The sequence below is a fragment of the Drosophila willistoni genome, assembly GCF_018902025.1.
Source record: "Drosophila willistoni isolate 14030-0811.24 chromosome XL unlocalized genomic scaffold, UCI_dwil_1.1 Seg141, whole genome shotgun sequence".
Classification (NCBI taxonomy): Eukaryota; Metazoa; Arthropoda; class Insecta; order Diptera; family Drosophilidae; genus Drosophila; species Drosophila willistoni.
This window is the reverse complement of record NW_025814052.1, coordinates 5,169,046-5,186,943: the sequence shown is the minus strand read 5'-3', so window position 1 is coordinate 5,186,943 and position 17,898 is coordinate 5,169,046. Positions and strand designations below refer to the sequence as shown.

Genomic DNA, 17,898 nt, shown 5'->3' with positions numbered 1-17,898 from the left:
AAAACAAAAAAAAAAAAAAAACAGTTGGCATATGCACAATATTATAATATTTATTTTCTGTTTTTTTTTTGTTTTTGCCACATTCTCCAAGGACAAACAACATTTTAGTAACGGCAAAACCAAGTCAAGATTGATCTACAAAGCCCTCCCCTCCCCACCCCACCCCCCAACTCAACTTAACTGGGCTTTGAGTTTATATATATTTTTTTTTTGCGTTTGCTAACTTTCCTTTTTATGCCAATATGTATGTTGTATGTATGTATGTGTGTGTGTGTGTGTGCGGGCGCTATACAATAAGGTGTGGCAAGTCTACAGTACGTTCTGTTGATCCATTTTGTGTGAATGTGTGCACTAACGCCAACATGAAGCACCGTTACCATTACTGAACTAAACTGAACTGAACTGAACTGAAACTGTTGCACTTACTACAAACTCCAAAAGCCAGCCCAAAAAATTGTTCAAATAAAAACAACAAGCTGATCTCAGCTCACCAAAATTTACATATATAAATGTACCAATATACATGCATTCATATATTATATACATATATGTAACTACTATATAGATTAATCCAATCAGTGTTGACATTTACGCCTTTTTTACAAATTTAGCTGTTTTTTTTTTTGAAGACTTGTAAGTAAAGTAGCAGGAATGGTGATTTCTGGCTTTTTTTTCTTTATAATTTGAAAAGGTCTTATTACAAAACAATAGGGCCAAATTTATCATTATTATCTAGAAGTAAGTATTTTTTACGTTTGTGAAAAATTCCATAAATACTCCCCTAAATTAAACCGTATTAAAGTATTTTAGAAATGCTTGTCGTATGAGTTGCTTAAATAAAGTATACGACAAGTATTTCTTCCATTTGCCATGCAATCAGTACTGGAGTAAACCAGATCGGAGAACTTATAGCAATTAAAAAACAAAACAAAAAATATCAAGTGCAATTTAAAAACGCTTAGTAATATAAAAGTTAGAACAGGTCAAAAACGATTGGCAAAAGTTTTCTAGTTAATCTGATTTTTATATCAGACAATTCTAACCGATTTCAAAACGTTTCGTTTCAATATAATGGCAATCAAACTTACTTTAAAATGGCATTAAACACTTGGAAAATTGATTTCACTTAAAAAATTGACTTCAATCTGATTTAAAAAGAATAGATCATGTTGTACAATACTCATGACATTTTGCAAAAATTGACAAAAAAATTAAGTTCTTGCGATTTTAATGCAGATTAAAAGGCATTATTCCAATTTGAAAGAAAAACATGAAAATACTCTAAAAATTGACTTGATGAAATTAAGGTTCATTGGTATATTTTATTTCGTTTGAAAATACATCTTAATAATTTGTATAATTTACATTCCAAGTCCAAAATTTAAAAGCATTAATTTAAGATTTTACTTTATTTATAAAAGTTACAGTAAAAGTCGGTAGCATTCGCTGATCCTGCCATATGGCTAATCCGGCACTGCATCCTTAGTATCCCATATATAAAATATTAATTATCTTAACTACTGCAATGTCTTCTCGTTGAAAAGCGGCAAAAAGTTCTTTGGTCTTTCCTGACTTGGCTTAAACATTAATATTTAGGCTTTCAAATCAAAATAAATTGCATTAAGAGCACAAATGTCAACCTAGATAAATAGAACAAGGAGCAAAATTATTGAAACCAAACCAAAGTCTTCTTAAACAATGAACCTTGAAGCATTTAACTGGAGATCGATCTAGCCAAAGTGTTACCCCAGCTAAAGGATCTACAATTTGGGCATATGTCATATTTTAAAATATGTCCAAATATGGACAGTATTTTTCAAGTGACTAAATATGGGTAAATTAATGCATACGTTCCATCTGGTAATTGCTTTTTAAGGAAGTCCCTTTTGAAAATTCAAATGAGTCGCCTAGACTGAATGGATAAGCCTTCTGTGTTCTCTTTGTTTGTCTCTGGTTTTTACTGGGCGCTAGCGCGACAATTCACTTTTAAGATTTGAAGAAAAAAAATGTGGAATTGGAAATGGAATTGGGATATTTGACATTTGTGAATTGACACAAAAAAACACAAATTTATGACCAGCCACTTACCGCCCCCCATATAAAGCAAGGTCAGGCAAGACAGAACGCCCCCGAGTCCCGCCCGAAACCTCAGGCCCCGGAACTGCATATCTCCGTACCCCAAAATGATTGCTGTGTTTTCCTCTACCAAAACAGGAGGAGGTGAGTCAGCGATAACTGCTTATTTTGACAGTTGGTGTGGGGCATGAAAAGCGAAAAGAAAAAAAGAAATAAATAAATCAGAGCCTTCAATTGGCAACAAAAATTCCCAAGGCCGCTGAAAACCGAAACACAACACAAAAGATACAGATACATACATATATACATATATGTATGTAGGTAAACCTTTAGTGTGGGGGCTGTGGGCTCTGGGCTGGTAGCTGTCACTTCAACTCCGGTAAAGGTCAAGTGAAATTGTGAAAAGACAAAAGCGAGAAAGCAAACAAGAAAATGAAAATTTATGTCAAAATTTGAATTAGCAGCTGGGAACAGAAAACAAAAAAAAAACTACAAGAAGGTGGTAAAGAAACAATGCAGTGGCAAAGACAGTTGCAGTTGCAGTTGCAAATGCCGTTGTTGTTGCAGTGGTGGTGGCGATGATGGTGATGGTGGGGCATAAATTAATTTTTGCCTATCAGCAGCTGTGGAAAAGCGCAACAGTGCAGCATTTCACTTTTCGTAAAATAGGTTCATTGTGGTACGGTGATGGCTCAGTTTCAACTTGGCCCATGAGTATGTCATACTAACAAGAATTAATTTCCCTTTTTTATGGGTTTCATTTGACGTTTGTGTATCCTCTGTGGTTTTTCATCAAATCTGGGGGTGAAAATGCTTTTTTTTAATCCATTAGGGGAAAAAAACTGCATTAGAAATAGGGAAAATGTGACAGACAGCATAGAAAAACTAACTTTAAGTAGCAAAAAAATACATGCAACTAAATCAAGTGATAATTTTTTAGATAAAGCAGCTAAGCTATTCATTTCCATTCAATGAAGTTAAATGCATAAATATTAGATTAGCTAATTAAATTCAATTAGTATATAATGTCTTTGTTAAAACGTGAAAATATTTCCAAGTTTTTTGACAATTTCTTGTGAATGAGTTGTTTTATGTTGCACAAAGCTGGCTAAGAATTTATGTGTCTTACTTAAGTAGATGGTCAAAAGAGTTGAAAATGAGTTTATTTAGCTTAAGCCAATAGTTTGAGTTCTAAAGATAGCTCCCAAGTAGTTAGGTATCGCAGCGGCATAGACGTTGGCGGTTTTCTGCAAAGAAATTTCAAAATAACGGCGTTAGTTTAAAAGCTTTTTTTCAAACTCAGCGCCATTGAAAAAATCGATTAAAGTCGATAGTCGGAGCGGTTTGCTCCGATAATGTCGACTAACCGATAGGCTTGCTCCGATAATGTCGATTAACCGATATGTTTTGCTCCGAAATGTCGATTAACCGATAACCAAATACGCGGAATGGCCATCGAGGAATTTCCCAGCACTAATCTATATCTGTCTCGTTCTCCAACACTCTGGTGAAAAATTGTATCCAAAAAAGTTATCTTAATTTACCGCAAAATCAAAGTTATATGGTTATGCAAATCGCAAATTAAATCGTTTCACAGTTCTGCATTGTAAAAAGGTAACTAATTGCTGTGTGTGGTAAATAATTTTATGTATAAAACCATAACCCCAACCTCAAAATAATAAATGGCGTGGCTTCTTTTTTAATGCAAATTACACACACATGCACACCACAAGTTGTTATGTATGTATGCGAGTGTGTGTATGTAAAACACCTACGTTGCACATATGTATATGTATGGATGTACATACATACATAATTGCAAATTCATGATTGTATAAACATGCAACATTAGATACTAATATTTTATAAATTTCAACGATCAATCAAGTTTATACGTTTATACATATATAAACATTATGTACATGTATGGGTGTTAATACCTATACATATGAGTATGTGTAGGTGTATGTGTATGTGTGTTTTCGTGTCATCAAATATTGTTATATTTTTAGTGTTTTGCGCACGTTTTCGTGCAACAGCAGCACCAAGAACAACAACAACAACAAACCATATATAACTGTAACAGCAATTTCACATCCAACAGCTGATGTTAAGCCACATGCTAACCATCCACTTAATTATTTCTATTAATTATATCTTTCTGCCTTTGTTTAAAAATATATATAATTTACATTTCATTTTCATTCCAGGATTATTCCATATCTTCTCTACAAATTCAAATTGCAAAGGAGTCATCGATTGATTGAGGCAGCAGCGTTGCGCGTTGCTAAACGCAAAGCAATTTTTTACAGTTTCGCTGGAAATTATCTTACCTGGCACGAAAGCAAATTGCAATTATATTTCCTGGGTTGATCGCCATTTGTAACAGTTTTCTTTTTGTTGTTGTATACCTATACACATACATACATATATAATAGTTACAGTAACTGAGAAGACCCCTGTCAGATCTCTCTCATACCACAGACACAAAAAATCATAACGGAAACCGTAGTAGCCACTTTAAGCGCAACGAGAATTTATTCATTGCCTTATCTTCCAATTCGTGAGCTGTTTGTGCACACCCCAAGCAGGGGAAACATAATATCTTATATGACTTTTGAAAGAACAAGTGGTAAGTACTATATATGCCATGTAACTATATAAGTTTGCATCGCGGTATAGCTTGTATGATATGATAAATGTGTCGTGGCATTGCACTTGAAACTCACTGACCGCATCATGACGTGGAGGCGGGAAAATAATCATGTGGGGGAGACTGCAATAATCTAAAGAATTAGAATTTAGATTCTTTTCTACCTTAAGCAACATAATAAGTATTATATATATATCCATCATAACCTCACTCGCTCACTCATAATGTTTATTATACAACTGAAGACAACACAAATCAATGAAATAAAACTTGCTTAAAATAGAGCACAAAAGAAAGTCTAGTTAGTAGGACGATATCAAGGCCCATTAAGGGTTAAGTAGGAATTTTAAAAACAATTTTAAAATAAAGAAAACAATCAGCTCCACGAATCCAATTGTTGTGTGTAGGTGGAAAAAACAGATGGCATACTGTGTGTGTGTGTGTGTGTGTAGTTGAGATATCATTCATCATTATTCTCGTTGTTGTTGTTGTTGTTCCATTGTATCAGAATATAGCAGTTTCTAGAACAAAACAATGCGAATATTACATACATATGTATATGTATTAGTAAAGCTACATACAATCATATCTCTGTGCTTTGAATGAGACAATGAATAGTGAGTGTACCTATTATCATAGTTTCCTTAAGTGTGTCTCAATTGGCCATTGGCTAAAAGTAATATGCCTCCGATTTGACCACTTTCATATAGGTAAAAAGTTCACTCAATGGCTAAATCTGACGCACTTTCTATTAAATATAAAGTGAACATAAATATCTGTACATACATACATGCATACGTACCATATCTATGTGTATGTATATATGTATATGTAATTATTTTAAAGCATTGCGTGTCTTGTGCTAATTTTAAAGTTTTTGTTTTTTTATTTTGTTTCGTTTCGTTTCTGTGTGTGCATGGACAATGCAAATCGATTTCGATTTCTGCTGCTTTCCAGCCATAACCTGTTCAAGTTCGCTTTAATGTATATCTCTCTATATATACACACACACACACATTTATATTTATATGTATCTGTTGAATAACAGATCAGTATTCAATATACAAAGGGTACGTAATTGTGTCCATTTCCAATGAGATAGCCCAGCAACCGATCTGGAAATCTTATCCTTTAAACATGTCTATGACATGTGAACGCGGATTGATTAGATAGATTTAATCTGCTGGCTCAGCAAAACGGAGAAAAAGGAGAGCTCGAAGATATTCGATGCCAGGGCCTTTCGATTGTTTCTTTGTTTATTGTTTTGATTTAATTCGATATTTTTTGAATGGTTTTCGTTTATTTTTTGATTTTTTTTACCAACAACGAATGTTGACATTTTGCAAGTGGCGTGGACAGACAGACAATAATAAACAAAGCAAAAGCCAACAACAGAAAAAAAACATAAAGTCAAACCAGTTTTGCTATTGCAACGCCCCTTTTTTCTTTTAGTGTTTTGCCACCAGAGCAAAGTCTTCTATGCTTCATTTTTCGTTGTCTCATCACTTTGCTTTAGGGTTTCAACTTGTTTTGGGAATACCCTTCAACATCATCCCTGTAAGACTTAAGTTTAACCCACTCATTCTCATTTAGAATTGATCAGAAAAAGAAACAAGGAGAAAATTTCACACAAAACAATAAATATTTCTTCTTTTTTTTTTTGACGGAAAAATCAAAATTACAAAATATTTCTCTGTATAAATTTTTAAATTTTATTTTCTTGTGTTTTGGCCTGTTTTTTCCTTGGTTCTTGCTATTTAAACCAATTGGATATATGAATGTTTTATGCCAATTGGCATTGTAATTATTGGATTTTTTAAGATAGATCTTTTTATTTATATCACTAATTGCAAAGTATTGAAATATTTACTTATATACAAGGCCGATGCTTTTTCATTGATTGATCTTGCATCATTGAAATAGAAATGTTTATCTCAATGTTTGGCAGATAAAAAAATTCATATTTTTGGAAAAAGTTTCTGAATTTAAAATCCATTGTGTTTATAATTTTATAGCACAAACAAAGAGACTATGTAGAATATATGTATATGGTTGGTTTACATAGACGTCGGATTTAAGGAAGTGAATATGGGGCGAGCTTTGATCCTTAAAGTATGCAATGGGCTGAAAAAGCTGCCTTTTGCTTACTTTTAGAGGTTAAGTTCCCCTCGATTTCATATCCCTTGATTCTGCCACTGGCACTGGCACATACCAGTGTATGTATGTATATGTTTATATTCAATTTGCAAAATTATAAAACCATTAAATTTAATGCTTACATATGGCATAAAATCTATGCGATTGTTATTACCTTGACTGAAAGATTAAATATATGATTCAAGAAAGATTTTATAGCAGTCAAAAGTGGTTTTTTGTTCGGTATATTAATTATGTGCGGCATGCAGATGAATAGATGAATTTACTCCGACAGTGAAATGTTTATGTATTCTTGATCTAAATTATCAATTGAGTAGATTTGAGACCATGTTGGCTGATTGTTTTGTTTATTCATCTGTTTGTATACAGCATCAACATCAACATTTTTATCTTGGAAGATCAAAAGAAATTTGAAACAACTTGAGACTGATGTAGGAGTGGCGTCAAGATTTTTTCTGAATCCTTTTCGACTTTCTAGAATTATCTTTATGCGGTTGCGTTCTCATTGTGTCTCTCTCTCTCTCTCTCTGTTGTGCCCATGTCCTGCCCAATATTGGCCATCTGCAGCCACCTGGGGAAAGAATATCCGTCCACACACACAGACACACTTATGTAAATATGTATATGTATGTATTCCCGAGTAGTTGTTGCAATGCCTGCGACTGCGCAGTGATTCTCATACATCGGATGAATGTGTGGTAGTTGCCACGTTCGGCAGGACGACCAAGAGCCAAGAGGAAGACGACATCGTCGTGTCCTTTGATTTCAAGTGAAATTCAGCATCGTTTTCTGCGTTTTCGTCCATCGTCAGTCAGTTTATTTGTCTACGTCAAACCTAACGCAAGCTTTCCAACTTTCCTATAAACGGTTTGTTTCGTTCAAAACGTACAAAAGAAAGAAAAAGAAACAAGGAGAAAATTTCACACAAAACAATAAATATTTCTTCTTTTTTTTTTGACGGAAAAATCAAAATTACAAAATATTTCTCTGTATAAATTTTTAAATTTTATTTTCTTGTGTTTTGGCCTGTTTTTTCCTTGGTTCTTGCTATTTAAACCAATTGGATATATGAATGTTTTATGCCAATTGGCATTGTAATTATTGGATTTTTTCCCATACAGTGTGTGCGTGTGTGTGTGTTTGCTTGCGTGTGAGAACGAGAGAGAGAAAAAGAGTGAGCAATGCAAGATAGGCAGACAGAAAGAGAGAGCAAGAGTAGAAAGAAACAACAGAGGGACCAAGAGAAAGAGAGAGAGAGACTGAACTCTAGTGTAATGTGTGGTTAACTGGAGAATACTTTTGTTGTTGTTGTTACTGCTATAGTGGTGGTGCTATTGGCTACTGCTAACTGTATAACGGCTGCTGCAATCCTTCCTTTGCCTGCTGCAATTTCGTCATTAAAAATTCCAGATAAAAGCATTTATGTGTGTGTGCGTGTATATGTACATACCATCAATTCGATTTCTTTTCTTTTTTTCTTTTGCTCCTTATAAATCAGTCAATCAGACCACTAAAAAAAAAATTCTCTAAGTTTTAAATGTGTGTGTTTGTGTAAATAAACTATATCAAGTTTTCATTGATTGTACAATTTGAAAAATTTTTATTCAATATATCTCATAATCAGATGTTTAGGGAATCAATCAACTGTATATAAATGTGTATATTTTTTAAATAAAAGAAAAAGGAAAAAAAGATTTAACCAACAAAATTTAAAGATAAATATAATATTAGCCGCTGAAGTGAAGTATCTATCAATAATAACTGCATTGGATAATCTCCAATTGCAGATAAGAAACCAAAAAACTAAAAGAAAAAGTCAAAATCAAAATCGAAATCTGCTAAATCTCTCTTGTCCACTCTTTATCTCTCGATTCGGTACACTTGTTCTCTAAACCCACACCAAAAAAAAAAAACGAATTTTCTGTTTTTCCTCGATTTGTTACCAAAAACTCTTCCAAATCCTTTAACTGATAAAATCACATCAAACGCCGTTTATGTCCACGCGGGGCGTGCAACGTTGGGGCGATACGACCACGACCAACAACAACAACGTCAAATGGCCGTTATATTACAACAAATATCAAACAGATTGCAACGTATTTAAAGCCGCCATTATTGAAGAGAAGAAACCAAAGATCAACAAGAACAACAACAAGTGCTTGTCGATATCATCATCGTCAAGTTCAATACAACAACAACTTATTGCCGCTGCTTTGATATTGCTGGTGATTTTGGTGCTGCTTATCGCTGTCGTTGTGAGAGACGAGTCTGCTGCTGTCGTTTTACCGAAGGAGAAACCGATCAATCTGATCAATATCAACCTGACGCCGCCCAAGCAATTCCCGTTGCGATTTCTAACAGCGCTCGTCGTTCAGCTGTTGCTCGTGACAACCAATTTCAAAAGCGAGCTGCATCATATGCTGCGGGGTTTAACGTTACGGATCAAGCGACATACTGCGGCCATCATCTATGACCTCAGCGGTGAGTTTAATTTGTATCTCTCTCTTGAGAGAGAAGCAGTGTAATATGGGGTATAGTATAGGGGGATGGAGGAGGGGGGGTAGCATGAGAAGCAGGTCAATCGTACAAAGAAGTGTGTTTCATTGGCAGCACAAGAAAATTGTCTGTATAGCTTAATTTCCATGTTCCTTTTTTCGAAGTCAGTCAACTCTTCTCTTGGTCACTTCACTGCCCACTTCCTTAGTTACTTTGCAAAGGCATTCCGAGCTTTACATCTTATTCACTCTCCTATGAGCAACCCAACACTACAGCTTGCATTGTTGTCAACGCTTAAACTAGTTGAGAATCACAACTAAAAGAGGGGCAAAAGATAAAACGAAAATTTGTTTGTATGTATTTAGGCAGCTTATTGGGGTTTGGAGATAATTAAAAAGTATTTGCAGTTAAAAATTGTATTTTTTTTTTTAGATTATTTGAGTCCATAAGTTGTTTTCCGTCTATCGAAACGTTCTGTAAAAATGTCCTCGATTATGTTAAGCCAAAATTCTTTAATGGTAATGGTTTATTCCATCAACTTGAAGCTTTATAAGTAAAAACTTGCATTTAAGTCGGCTCGAGGTTTCTTTTGAAGAAGTTTATTTCAAAGGCAGCACAGCACAAAAAGGTAACCGCAGGTGGTTATCTGCATAGCTATTTCAAGAACCATCAAGTTCTATCAATAGCAGTCTTTGCTTTACCATATCTTCAAAGCTAAAACTAGTTGAAAATTTCATCTAAATGAATCGATAAAAAGATTAGCAACGCTTACACAAATTTGTTCTCAGAAAAACACTCCTTGTTACCCCTTGAAAATCGTCGTTCAGAATCATCTCAAATAATGCCCCTTATTGTATTTCCATTTCAAAAAAATCTTATCAAAGGCGGCCTTGACTTTAACTGTCAAACAGAAATAGTCAATATACAAGCTATAGGCATCAGTCTCAAGTCATTGTAGTAAATACATTCGAGTTGAAACAACCGAAATTAATAGCACAAATCTAGAAAAAATTCGTAGTAAATTATTATAATTATTTTTTTTTTCGTATCCCGAATCGCCTGATTTATTGGCTGTGTGTTCTATTCAACAAAATTTACCAAACGTGTTTAAAAAAATTTAGTAGTGTCCTTGCTTGTAAAGGCCAAAGTGTAAAAACGGATTTCCTAAAGGCAATTTTCATGTGGTCTAACTTTTGGTTGAACTTTGGTTCAAAATTGCTACGCATAAAACGAGAACGATTGCAATTCGATTTGTTTCAATTGATGAAGCTGCTGCACTAAGAAGAAAAAGAAGCCAGCCAATCCCTATTTAATCCCCGCATTGTTAGTTATTTATATATATATATTTTGCCCTTTTTGGGGGTAACCCCCAAAAACTGTTGTCCCCAGTGCGTGTCAAGTCGTCGGTATTGGGAGTTTTTTTCTTTCTACTTTTAACAAATGTATAATTAAATATATATATATATATATGAATACCATAACCCGGTCGCGGTCTTCGATGTAATTGATATATAACCAAACAACAAAACTCTGCTGCAGGTGAGCCTTAAGGAAATGCAAATGCCACTTTATTAACAAATCATACAAGAGCCGCAACTAATCAAAGCTAAACATTTGATGGATAAATAATGTATTAACATTTATTTTCGTTTCTTTTTAGAAACACCAGCAAAAAAAAGCGCACCTCCAATTCTTCAAAAACGGAGTAAAGGGTTCGAACTGTGCATGAATTCAAAGAGGCGAACTATAAGTCATCGGTAAGTTTATCCATCTATATCCCCCAATATAAATATTTGTTTGCTCGGAAAGATTTGTTTATTTGCCCACGGTATTGATTATTGCTTCTTCGATAGCAAGAATTTGTAAATAAAATCGAAACTTGATGCCCATCGGCTGTTTATCTTATGGATACCAGTTATATTATATCTCGAATTCGCTTTGCGATTGTGCAGTCTACTCAAATCGAATATCCAACTGAATCATAACCATTTGGACTTTCTTCTCGGTTATAACATTTTCTTTTTTTCTCTTTTTTTTTTGGCAGGACTTCAAGTAACAGACATAGGAAGTTACAGCCGTTCAGGTACACGTGAGCCAATAAAAAGGTGCCGTTCCAATAGATTTTTACTTAAAAAAATATATATATTAAAAACAAATCAAAAAACAAAAAAAAACCAACAATAGTTGCTATCACAGCATATATAGATATATATGAATATTTATATATGTATATATAGACCGATTTATGCCCGCACTAAGAAACCAACCAAAATAAAGAAAAAATAAGATAAACCAACCATCCCCCCTTCCAACCAACCCCATCACGAGATACATCCTGAACGCGCTGAATATATATATATATCGAGAGAGACTGGTTAACAATAATCAATAGAGAACATACAAGAAATTTATGCCCAGTCTGAGTTGATATAAAGTTACTCAAACAAAGAGAACATCGCGGACGAAGAAGGAGGAGAATTAAGAAGGAGAAGCAGCAGGATTAGCAGTAACTGTAGCAAAACGCGCACATCAACGCAAGGAGAGACGCCAAGCAAAACAAATTTAATGAACGGGAACGAAAGGCAAAGCAAAAACAAAATAGCCGCTAAAGTCTGCATATTGGCTAAGCCAATTCTTCTACTCAGTCACGGACGACGACAATTGGAATTAACCGAACGGTGAGCAGCATCTTCATCATAAGCGCCATCCACAGTCGAGCTGACAGAGAGATACACACGGAGCGAGCATCTCATATCCAGGAAAGCAACATCCAAGTGCATAACAGGAACAGAAGCTGCACCAAGTCTTAAGCAAGATTATTAGAATCAGTTGCAACAAGTTTTGTTCTATTCCAAAAAGAAGCGAGAATCGACTACAACAGCCACAAAATGGCCACTGTCAATGTAAATCGCAGTGTCACGGACATTTTCTACCGCTACAAAATGCCACGTCTTCAAGCTAAGGTAGAGGGCAAGGGTAATGGCATCAAGACCGTGCTGGTCAATATGGCCGATGTGGCACGTGCCATTGGTCGTCCGGCCACCTATCCAACCAAGTACTTTGGCTGTGAATTGGGAGCCCAGACATTGTTTGATCATAAGGTAAGCAGCTCCACTCAATTGACAAGGAATTATAATCTCCTAATCCTATCTCTTTGCTATTTGTAAACTATAGAACGAACGTTTTATTGTCAATGGATCGCATGATGTGAACAAACTGCAGGATCTGCTCGATGGCTTCATACGCAAGTTTGTGCTGTGCCCCGAATGTGATAATCCGGAAACTAATTTGACTGTATCGGCGAAAAATCAGACCATTTCGCAATCATGCAAAGCATGCGGTTTTCATGGTCTCCTCAAGGTTAATCACAAAGTCAATACGTTCATTGTGAAGAATCCACCATCGCAGAATCCGGCCGTCCAAGGCTCCTCATTGACCGAGGGTAAGCGCTCCAAGAAGCAAAAGAAACAGAACGAGAACTCTGATGGCTCCATATCCAACAATTCGATGGCCAATAATTCTGGCGGTGAGTCTGATGGTGGCAATGGAACCAACCAGGCCAGCCAGACGGAGGCCGAAATTTCGGCTGCCATCCCAGAGAAGAGCAACACTGAGGATGATGATGATGGCGGTTGGAGTGTCGACGTATCAAAGGTAAGTCCTTGGCACAGAGAATCAGAGTGCTTAATCATATAATCTCTCTCTATTTGTAGGAGGCCATTCGTGCCCGCTTGCAGGATTTGACTGATGGCGCCAAGGGTATGACCATTTCGGATGATTACGATAAGACCGAAAAGGAGCGCATCGACATCTTTTATGAGCTAGTGAAGAACAAACGCGACAAGAAGCAATTGGATGATGTTCCTACGCACAAGGAGCTGCTGATCGAAGCCGAACGTCTTGATATTGTGAACAAGGCTCCATTGGTTCTAGCCGAGCTTCTCTTCACGGAGAACATTATCAATGATGTGCGCAAGAATCGCATTCTGTTGCTCCGCTTCACTCACAACAATCCGAAAGCTCAACGCTATTTGATCGGCGGCATTGAACAAACTGTTGAGCTGCATACCAACAACCTGATGAGTAAGGTGGCTGGCATATTCAAAATCTTTTATGACTTGGACATTCTGGATGAGAAGGTCATCTTGGATTGGGCTCAGAAGGTTAGCAAGCGTCACGTGTCCAAGAAGATTGCCACAGAGATACACGAGAAAGTCGAACCGTTTGTGCAGTGGCTCAAGGATGCCGAAGAAGAGGACTCTTCTTCCGAAGATGAAGACGGCGCTGGTGGCGATTCAGATGTTGAGATCGAGTACAATGATCGAGCTCGTGTCGAACCATTGAAGGTGGCAGCTGTCGCTGTCGGAGCTCCTGTTAACAGGAAGAATGCCCAAGACGAAGAGGATGGCGATGAGATCGACATTGATGAGATCTAAATGGGGATCGACATTTGGCTCAGTAATCCACCAGCAAGTCAACAGCAGTTAAATGACCCAAGGAGAGCAGAGCACGTTATTAGGTCATTAGAAAATAAGAAAATCTATTGCTTCATTTCATAAGTTGACAAAATCCTGAGCCAAGAGTATAAGCAGCATCTCAAAACGATTCACTGTAACCGCAGACACTAAAGTAAAATAAATTTAGATGGATTACCTAAACACCTTCACCATAACCACCACAACCATCCACAAATTCTCACAGACTGTAACCGCGAGCACACACACACTCTCAGATACTACTACAAACAACAATAGAAATCCAGTCAGAGTTCAATTATAAATTTGATTTCTTTTAACCCTTTTTTTTGTTTCTTTTCTCTTTTTTTCTTTTTTGTTCTCAATATAATTAATATTAATCTAAACAAATATATATAAATATATACATACCTACCTAGATCTTTTTTTTATGGTTTTCACATGTGAAATAAGTTTATTGAATTTTTTTTTAACTGCGGTACTTATTAATATTAATGCGGCAGATGAAGTAAAATTGTATATTAATTATAAATTTAAACACTTTTTTCAATTTTTTTTTCTTTTAAAAATCAAAACCAGCTGCTAACTTTAGCAATAAGTATACAATTGATGGAAAAAAAAAACAAACAAAAACAAAATAAAAAAAATCTGTATCCTACAAACATTTTTGTGCTTTTGCCCATTAATCTAAATACACTTAAACTTGAACTTGGCCAAAACAAAAACAATTTCCTATGATATTTCTAAATGATATAAATATTAACTAATCAGCATTTCAGCTAATCTCAACGTCAATTTGCGTTTTGAAAATGAATTTAAAATGGAAAAGAGAAAGAAAACATAAATAAACCTATTTAATTTCTTTCGTTTTCAAACTGAAAATGCAAAATGCTATTTCCGAAAATCTAATAAATATAGACTTATAAAAATAAAATGTCTCTGTTGTTTTCTAGGACGAATTTAATATCTTTTTGTTTAAAAAACAAAACAAAAAAACAATTTTAAAACAATTTTTCTAAAATACTTTGGAGGGGAATTGTTGAGATATTTGTTTTGTTTTTAGCTGACATGGGCATGTGCTGAAATACAGGAAATTTTCGCCTAACTGCAGTAAAATTGACCATTTAAGAGCGCGGAGAAGGAACCTTGATCTTGTCATCATCAAAGAGGACACCATTGACATCATCGCCAACGTTAATCGCTTCCTGGGCCTGGAGACTGCGCATACCCAAGGGCAAATCGAGACTTCGCAGGAAGCAGGAAAAGTTTATCATTCGTCCCTTGTTCAGGAATTGTATCTTGGGACACAACTCGAAGGCATGATTAACTGGCGGCATGGAGCAACCTTTGCCGCAGGACACATCTATAAAGTCCATGAGATCACAGACTTCAATCTCACCGCATTCGTTTCGATTGACGATCGAGAAAATTTGATCAATTAGCTCCAGTGAGAAAGGCAGGCGACAACCCCGCAATGTGGAACGCACCTTGGCCTCTGATAGGAAGGGTCGATTCGTGGGATTGATGTGATGCAAATGCTCCATCAGATCATCGCGAGCATTCCACAGGGCCCGCTTCAGCTCAAGATGGGCGGCAGCGCGAACATGGTCCCTTACACAAGTGTGCTTGGGACTCTGTTCGGCCGAGAAATGACGACACAGAGTGATTATCTCATGATCACTGATATTATTGCCCATTATGCTGATCATGGCGCCCTTGAAACTTTCGTATGATATGTATATATCTTCTTTACTTTCGAGATCGGCGCAATCCGGCAAACAGGCACTCAAGAACTCTGCCATGCGGGGCTGCAGGACATTACGAATCTTCTCCATAATCTTGGTCACATTAGCATGCGGGAACTGCTCCGGATGGTGTTCCATGTACATCAGAGTGTACTCATCGGCCGAGACAATGTGAAAGATGAAATCTTTTATACTCATCGTGGCATTAATATAGAAATTGTGGGCCATATAGTATTGCGGCAATTTTGACGAAAATTTTTCTTGTCCGGGCAACTCGACGCGGGTGCGTTTCATGAATTCACCACCAAGGAAGCCAGAATTACGCACAGCCACTTCCTGAATCTGGACGGTGTCCTCGCTCAGATAATAGCTAATCACAAATATACGATCACAATTCTCCTTGATGGTCGAGAGCATCTTGGCACCGAATCGCAATACATAGCGATCATATTTGATGAACTTCTTAAAGTCCGCACGTGGAGGTTTCGGTTCCACCGACAGACAATTGCCCATGGAGTCCTCATAGCTGCCCCAGCCATTGTACGGCGGCAGTACACGCTCTCCAGGACGATATTCGGTGCAGTCATCCGATCTTGTGGGCACCGGCACAGCTGAAAAGTCATCAATGCCAAAACGATCTCGGTAATATTGTTTGGTAAATGGATCCATGTCGGTTATAACCACTGCCCGACCATATACATTGAGGACGGTTCCAATCTGCAAGTCGCGCTCGTTATAATAAAGAACCTCCTTGTTGCCTGTATTCAAGGGATCGACGCAGTAGCGCACATTCCGCATATTTGTGCCTAGCACATTAAGCAACGTCACCGGCGTGTTCTGACCCGGCAGATTCATGCCGTCGAATTCCTAGGAATGAAACGAAAGTAAATTATACATCCTACAGAGAATCGCTATTAAATACTAACCCGCATCAAACGTCCTCGCTTCAGGAACAATGACGGTCCATCACGACCAGAATTACGAATATGTGCCTCTTTGATTTCTATGGTATCGTCTGCCAAGTAGTAAGACACCTCCAATTTGCGTACATCTCCAAACTCGGTGCGATCATCCCAATATGCATAAAATTTAAGGATCTGACGATCATATTTCAAGAATTGGGCAAACGGATGTTTCTTCTCGGGTGGATTATATGCGCGAACCGCTACCCGCTTTCGCACTGATTCACTGGGATCACTGGAAATCATGTGATATGTGAAAGATGTGGAAACACAAATTAGTCAATGCTTAATTAACTTACATGGGACATGGCACTGGATCCGCCACTGTGATGCCACGCCTATTTAGAAAATCTCTGGTAAACTGATCACAGTCTGTGATATGATAATGACGATCAAATATCATTACAGTCGTGTCCACATTTAGATCAATCATTGACATGAACTCATTGTCACATGGTGGAGCCTTTGGAACACGCTGGCGATGCAAAACGCATCCCTGAACTATGCCCGAGTTTTCCACTTTCGGCTCAAAGATTTCCAGTGTGCCATCTTCTAGATAATAGTAGATTTTTACCTTGCGCACCAAATATGGAGCATGAAACACTTCCTGTAGAGTCTGCTTGAAGTAAGCCTTGAAACAGAGCACTTTCTTGTCGTAGGCCAGCCAAGGTGGTAAACGAGGACCAGAGCGGGGTGGATATATCGATGCAGCACCGACTGGCGGACAACTGATGTCCACTACAGCACCAGTGGGATCCACCGGTGAAGGCTGCTGCCGATCGCTTAGCATACTTATGCCCTGGAAATTAAGCAGCGACTGCGGCTTGGGATAGTGACTTTTGGCGACCTGAGAATTGCAATTGTTAATAATCCACAAATGGGACATTCCAATACATCCTTATACTTACATCACGGAAAAGGGTTCCTGGCAGCAATGGCATACCCGGAATACGCAACATTTTGAAATGTATTTAAAAGTGTTTCCTCGGTTTAAAGAAAAAATAGGTTTTGCGGTTTTATTCTTGCTTTTTAATCAGTTTTTAAGTTTTAAGTGTGAAATATATGAAAAGCGCGTGTTGGTGTTTGTAATGGAATAGTAAATGAAATTGTCAGGAAGTTTATAAAATGTGTTCATCTCAAGGCCTCCTAAGTAATATAATTTTTCAATTTACCCATATTGCTCAGAACTATATTTGGATAAAGGAATGAACATTCAATCAACGTCTCATTGATCATATATGGCTAATCCGCTACAGCAAGAAAATAAATTTTGTTTGGCATCAAGAAATATTGTTTGCAGACAAAGTGAAATTCAAATTGCTGAAAGTAACGTA

The 17,898-nt window shown here is 36.8% G+C and overlaps 3 protein-coding genes across 5 annotated transcripts; 2 read left to right on the top strand and 1 right to left on the bottom strand.

The window, feature by feature from the left end:
- Nucleotides 1-3,547: 3,547 nt before the first annotated feature.
- LOC6648325 lies at nucleotides 3,548-11,556 on the top strand. 3 transcript variants are annotated; one of them, XM_023179547.2, is made up of 5 exons: nucleotides 3,548-3,690; nucleotides 4,287-4,708; nucleotides 8,975-9,367; nucleotides 11,043-11,139; nucleotides 11,427-11,556. In XM_023179547.2, exons 2-5 carry the CDS (start codon nucleotides 4,687-4,689, stop codon nucleotides 11,473-11,475), a joined length of 561 nt encoding a protein of 186 aa, XP_023035315.1. In that variant the 5' UTR covers nucleotides 3,548-3,690; nucleotides 4,287-4,686; the 3' UTR covers nucleotides 11,476-11,556. The 3 variants fall into 3 exon arrangements, with proteins under 3 accessions (XP_023035315.1, XP_046867318.1, XP_002071477.2); XM_047011362.1 differs by lacking the exon at nucleotides 8,975-9,367 and having other exon boundaries at nucleotides 3,554-3,690; XM_002071441.4 differs by lacking the exons at nucleotides 3,548-3,690; nucleotides 4,287-4,708 and having other exon boundaries at nucleotides 8,594-9,367.
- Nucleotides 11,557-11,575: 19 nt separating this feature from the next.
- On the top strand, nucleotides 11,576-14,177 carry LOC6648324 (eukaryotic translation initiation factor 5). Its single transcript, XM_002071440.4, has 3 exons — nucleotides 11,576-12,483; nucleotides 12,557-13,036; nucleotides 13,096-14,177. Exons 1-3 carry the CDS (start codon nucleotides 12,271-12,273, stop codon nucleotides 13,816-13,818), a joined length of 1,416 nt encoding a protein of 471 aa, XP_002071476.1. The 5' UTR covers nucleotides 11,576-12,270; the 3' UTR covers nucleotides 13,819-14,177.
- Nucleotides 14,178-14,799: 622 nt separating this feature from the next.
- Nucleotides 14,800-17,689, bottom strand: LOC6648696 (EF-hand domain-containing family member C2). Its single transcript, XM_002071439.4, has 4 exons — nucleotides 17,473-17,689; nucleotides 16,864-17,411; nucleotides 16,529-16,799; nucleotides 14,800-16,469 (listed from the first exon to the last, which is right to left on the bottom strand). The coding sequence occupies exons 1-4, from the start codon at nucleotides 17,521-17,523 to the stop codon at nucleotides 14,982-14,984; spliced, it is 2,358 nt and encodes a 785-aa protein (XP_002071475.1). The 5' UTR covers nucleotides 17,524-17,689; the 3' UTR covers nucleotides 14,800-14,981.
- Between the last annotated feature and the right edge of the window lie 209 nt (nucleotides 17,690-17,898).